At 40.7% G+C, this 6,000-nt stretch overlaps 1 protein-coding gene across 4 annotated transcripts in view; it reads right to left on the bottom strand.

The window, feature by feature from the left end:
- Nucleotides 1-369: 369 nt before the first annotated feature.
- Nucleotides 370-6,000, bottom strand: part of LOC109905228 (diacylglycerol kinase eta-like) — a 118,108-nt gene continuing 112,477 nt past the window's right edge. For all 4 annotated transcript variants that reach the window (XM_031800827.1, XM_031800833.1, XM_031800830.1 and 1 more), the window contains one exon: nucleotides 370-5,410. In XM_031800827.1, the coding sequence (XP_031656687.1) occupies nucleotides 5,324-5,410 (87 nt within the window). In that variant the 3' untranslated portion in view covers nucleotides 370-5,323. The remainder of the gene's footprint in view (nucleotides 5,411-6,000) is intronic.

Raw genomic sequence — 6,000 nt, 5'->3', positions numbered from 1 at the left:
TATTCTGCCATAGCCAGCGAAGAGCTCGGATCTCAATCCCATTGAGCACGTCTGGGACCTGTTCGATCGGAGGGTGAGGGCTAGGGCCATTCTCCCAGGAAATGTCCGGGAACTTGCAGGTGCCTTGTTGGAAGAGTGGGGTAACATCTCACAGCAAGAACTGGCAAATCTGGTGCAGTCCATGAGGAGGAGATGCACTGCAGTACTTAATGCAACTGGTGGCCACACCAGATACTGACTGTTACATTTGGTTTCTAATTTTGACCCCCCCTTTGTTCAGGGACACATTATTCAATTTCTGTTAGTCACATGTCTGTGGAACTTCAGTTCAGTTTATGTCTCAGTTGTGGAATTTTGTTATGTTCATACAAATATTTACACGTTAAATTTGCTGAAAATTTGCTGAAAATAAACGCAGTTGACAGTGAGAGGATGTTTCCTTTTTTGCTGAGTTTATATATTTTTATCCTTAGCAAGTAAAACTGTGCCATTGTAAACAATGTAAACAAATGAATCTCACTTCTCTTCCACCATGTTATTAACCATGTTAAAGACTATCGGGTTACCCCATCGTAAGAGTCCTCACATAGGGTTTGGTTGGTTTATGAAAACCAGGCAGTTTGCAGCATTATATATACATACCATTGGAAAACATGGTGATGGATGATGTTGCCCATGGATGCTGATCTAAGATCAGTTTTGCGTCCCCCCCCCCCCCCCTAATGGTTATGGTTAGGATTGGGGGCGGTAAGCTGAACTAAGATCTGTGCCCATGGGAAACCTCTAAACCTAAATTGGAGAACTCAAGCTCTCTCTCTCTAAGCATGTAGTCTGGGGTCCAGCACACTCATACAGAATCAGCCAAACACCCTTCAGACAGACAGACAGACAGACACACAGAGACAAACACACACCCCTCAGACAGACACACAGAGACAGACAGCACACTCATACAGAACCAGGCAGACACCCTTCAGACAGACAGACACCCTTCAGACAGACACACAGAGATAGACAACACACACATACAGCCTGGGAACTGAAGCCGTGAGTGTGACCTGCCGTGAGGAACCTCAGCTCAGATTAAATCACACAGAGCTTGAAACACAGACACACAGTACATAGCCGCAGGAAGTAGTTTGGGGGTGGGGGTGCTGCGGCGATGCTGCAAAAAAAATGTTGGGCCGCGTTACAGACGGCTAGATCGGTCCACTAATACAGGAGTATTAAGGGCCTAGTGCACTACTTTTGTGGAGAAAAAAATACATATATATATTTTTTTATTTTTACTTAGGATTTTTCACATGGTGCTGCAGCACCCTCAGCACTCCTACTTCCTGCAGCTGTGCAGACATAAACTACCTAGATTGCACTTGAATTCAGACGACTGAAAATGTGGTTTTAATATAAATACAGAACTATGTATTCCAAGGTCAAACTACTCTGAGAACAACAGCTAGAACTTAAAATCCATCTGTCTATGTCTGTGAAACCAGCCCATACCTAAGCCACGTAAGCATTGTTTCCATTGGCACTTTAAAGTCAACCCAGGTTGGGCTGGCCAAGAAGTATGAAATTATGTCATGCTGCTAGGTGTGTGACTGCAGCTGGCTTCGCTAATGTTGCTACCTAGCTAGCTAGCTAGATTTTAAAGAATGTAATTCACCCTCACCATGCTGTAACTAATGTTACCCCATACTCCTGCCAGTGCCAGCTAGACTCAGAGCCATATATTTAGCTTGCTGACATTAGCTAGCTAGCTAACAGGCTTAATTCCTACTTTGCTTGCCATGGCATTGGCTATTAGCTAGCTAGCTAACCAAGCAAACCAAATGATAGGTTTGATATAATGTGTCCAGCTAATTTTCAATATGACCTAGCCAGCTTAAATTCCTGCTAGCTCACATTAGCTAGCTAGCTTGTTCAACTCTGATTTGCCAGCTAACGTTAGGTAGCTAGCATTCGAGGGCTGACTGTTCTCATAAAAGTTTATTGTGTAGTGCAAAAATGAATGAAGGATCCAGGTATGGTAGTAATTAGTGTCATGTCTGATATCTGCAATACTGCTTGTCCATGTCCTAGCTAACAGTAACAAGCCCAGACTAGCTAGCTAACGTTGATAAACTTGGTGGTTGCATAGTAACGGTGTCACCAGCCCGAATTCTAACCAGTTGTGAAACTTGGCTGCTCAGGCCAGGGTTTCCCTCGACCCAGCTCGAATTTAAGAATTCCATTTGAGCCAGCTCGAATTTAAGAATTCCATTTGAGCCAGCTCGAATTTAAGAATTCCATTTGAGCCAGCTCGAATTTAAGAATTCCATTTGAGCCAGCTCGAATTTAAGAATTCCATTTGAGCCAGCTCGAATTTGGAACCAACTGGGCCCTAATGTTAAGTGCCAGTGGAAACGGGGCTCTAAAGACAACAAGACACATAAATGATGATCAAGAACTGTGGCTTGGATTCTTAGAATTTCAAAAAAGACTGAATGTTCAGAATGTTTCATTCATGTCTTTGGTTAGGAACCTAGCTAGCTTGTGGCTATGTTTTGTTTCTTCATTACAATCCTACTTGCAATAAAACCCATTTATTTTTTGTCTAGACCATTTACTAAGGTATGATTTAGATGCTCATGGCATAATTCTAAATTCTAACTTCTTTCGCCAAAAGAGGTTATTGTTTTAGGGGATTAAAAGGCCTCGTGTTTTGGGTTTCATGTTTAAAAAAAATTATACTTGATTGTGAGCATAAGCAACAATTATATGCTTCTTGATAATGTGAATTCTCTTGATAAGCCACCAAAAGAGAGGTGGGTGGTAATGCTTTATTTTACAGTCCTTTATATACTGTAGAATGATGGAGTGAAAGATACATGCTACTTTCTGGTGCTTACTCCAAATAAGTGGACACAATTGGTAACTAACTAGTACGGATGAATTTCTTTCTTAATCCCAAATAAACCTAAATGTAATTATCATGCAAACATGGTATAACTTCCTATTTCCATTTGTTAATAGATATCATGGTACATGAGGACTATGAAATTAAGCAAGCCACAATCCTGATTCGTACAGTTTTGTTGAGGTAAAAAATTATTAAAAAAGAAGGCTTGATGATATAGGGTCATTGATAATATAACTTGGCTGATCAATGATAAACATACAGTTGATGCTAAGTATTTAGCTGACGTAAATGAACATACAAGGGTTCTTAGATACATAAAGCACAGAACAACAGTCAGGTCTGCCCGTTCAACAGTCTCACATAGTCAGTAACACGGTCTATTATTTCCTGCAACCTGCTTTGAGAATCATCCTGGAAGCACAGGGGAACAAGACTAAAAACCAGTGAGCTGTTGGAAGAATTTTGAATGAAAATTAAATTAGTAAGAAACGCTATTTAGTTTAAAAGTAGGTCAGTTAACCCTTTGGGTTTTCCCCACAGCGAAACATCACGTCAGAAAGACGACCAAAACCAAAATAATATTGCACCTCCGTTAGAATACAACAGCATTAAACAAAATCAGGACAGATTATCCTGTTTAACAAAATCAATAATCCACAATTGGTGTTCATGGCGCAAATCAATAGACATGGTCATCAAAACATGTTAGCTGTTAGCTATAATCTACAAAGGCATTTGACTACAAAAGTTACTAACAGTGTATGCATACACTGCTTTAGATTGTATATATTCAGTGCATATATTGTATATGCATACTTAGCATCACATATATAGGTATACCCTGTAATGCCACCAACCTAACAAAAGTGTCCTATTACAATTACATGTCACACTGAGCAACTAAATCTGCACTTTCTCCTGTTGCAGATGAGCTGCTCAAACTTATACTTAAATCAACATTTAACTCCTATTCCCACTACCATAGTGTTACTCTGTGAAATATTGAGTGTTTAAATGCTAGAGATTGCGGTGAATTGTATCTAGTGATATGAGGATGTAACTTTGCAAATAGCAACATGGAAAAGTTCCTGTCAAGCGTTCCATAAAAATATTCCGGGAAATGTAAATAAATCCCGTGGTTTTCCCGAAATCCCGGTTGGAGGTTTTCCGGACTCAGAAGATAAGAAGCAGGAAATGCAGATCCTCCAACCAAGATTTCTGGGAAACCAGGGAATTCTAGAATCCAATTTATAACACTCTATATGGAACTGATATTCATCTCAAACATGATTATGTTATTTTCACTACTTTCAAAGTTAACATTTATGTCTGGAAGTTTAGTGGACATTCACTTTGGTACTGATTTTCATTTCAACAGAAAACAAAGTTTAACTCCTAATAGTTAATCTAGTAACTTGTCTTATATTCTGATGTTCTCTTACCAATAAAGCACATTTTTACAATAAAATGAATAAAATATGGCACATGACACAGGTCCTTGACACATAATTATCATGCAAATACAAAAACATAAATAAAAATAATAAACAAAAAAAGGTTGATTCATACCAAAATAATTATTTCAGTAGTAACAAATGGTATAATAATACTACAGTCATTTTTTACACAAAAGAACCAAGACACTAATCTTGCAATTCAAAATTTATATCCCAAATCAAGCTAGCATAGCATGCAACATATGTCTCACTGTTTTCAGAGACCTCTCTTCACTCGCTTTAGGTTGTGGCACTGCATCTCCTTCTCCCAGGGCACGTCTGTAATCACACCCTATTCCCTACATAGTGCACCACTTAAAAGTAGTGCCCTACATAGGGAAGAGGGTGCTATTTGGGACGTCGCCTATCTCCTCTGGTGTAAACAGCGAAAGCAGGATATTGCAGACTGTAGCGTTGCATCTGTAGCCTTCTACTGCCAGGCAAACAGCCAGTAAGCCAATCACAAAGCTGCACGGTAGTGTAGTGACTGTGCTGAACTGTACACACTCACAGCACATTGTTAGGGCACACTCATGGAAGTCACCTTGTTGCTACTTGGATTGGGCCTTCTCTATGAGGCCAGATGACCAAACCAACTCTTATAATGAGGATCAGTTGCATACCCGATTGGGCCATGAATGAAAATATGATTAGAGAAAATTAGCATTTAAAAAAAAAAACTATGGCTTCCTTCTTTAAACTGTCAACAACTGTAGATTGCCATCTTCTATTTTGGCACCAAACACAGCCTCACTAAAACATTCCTGTTAGACAATTTCTCACCAACAGCTTTCTTAAATCCATCAAAGGATCAAATCCATCCATCCACCCCAAGATGCCAGGCGTTCAGCTCTCCCTGCGGAGCTCCCAAACTCTTTCTCTGTGGTGGAAGGGCACTTCCACTCTGGCACCAACTACTTCTGGGTTAGAGGTCAACCATTGCGGTCTTGGCCAGGTCCTTAGTTCCCTGGAGAATTCTCTTCATATGACCCACTTTCGATATCCCCAGATCCTGTGGAGAGCAGATGACATCTTAAGAACATTGATTCTCCTAATAGTTTAATGGAAATCATTTTATTTTATAGCTTACTTTTTAAATAACTATGCTATATCTGTTTTATGGTTTTTACATTGTATTGTCTTTTTTGGGGTAATATTTTATTTTACGTCTTGCTCACCCTGTAATGCAACACTTCTTTTGCTCTCTTACGCCCTGTCTAAGCGGGGGAGGCCCTCTTACGCCCTGTCTAAGCGGGGGAGGCCCTCTTACGCCCTGTCTAAGCGGGGGAGGCCCTCTTACGCCCTGTCTAAGCGGGGGAGGCCCTCTTACGCCCTGTCTAAGCGGGGGAGGCCCTCTTACGCCCTGTCTAAGCGGGGGAGGCTCTCTTACGCTCTGTCTAAGTGGGGGAGGCCCTCTTACGCCCTGTCTAAGCGGGGGAGGCCCTCTTACGCCCTGTCTAAGCGGGGGAGGGCGGTCATACCAAGGATCATTAGGTATTTCATTTATGATTTTAAGACACGTTGAAGAATCCCAAAATGATTTATGTTTTGGGGTCCTAAAAATGTGTTGGGGTCATACTGCTAATATCTCATACAAATGCT

This window comes from Oncorhynchus kisutch, linkage group LG2, assembly GCF_002021735.2.
Source record: "Oncorhynchus kisutch isolate 150728-3 linkage group LG2, Okis_V2, whole genome shotgun sequence".
Classification (NCBI taxonomy): Eukaryota; Metazoa; Chordata; class Actinopteri; order Salmoniformes; family Salmonidae; genus Oncorhynchus; species Oncorhynchus kisutch.
The sequence above is the reverse complement of the archived record's forward strand: the minus strand, read 5'-3'. Positions and strand labels throughout refer to the sequence as shown.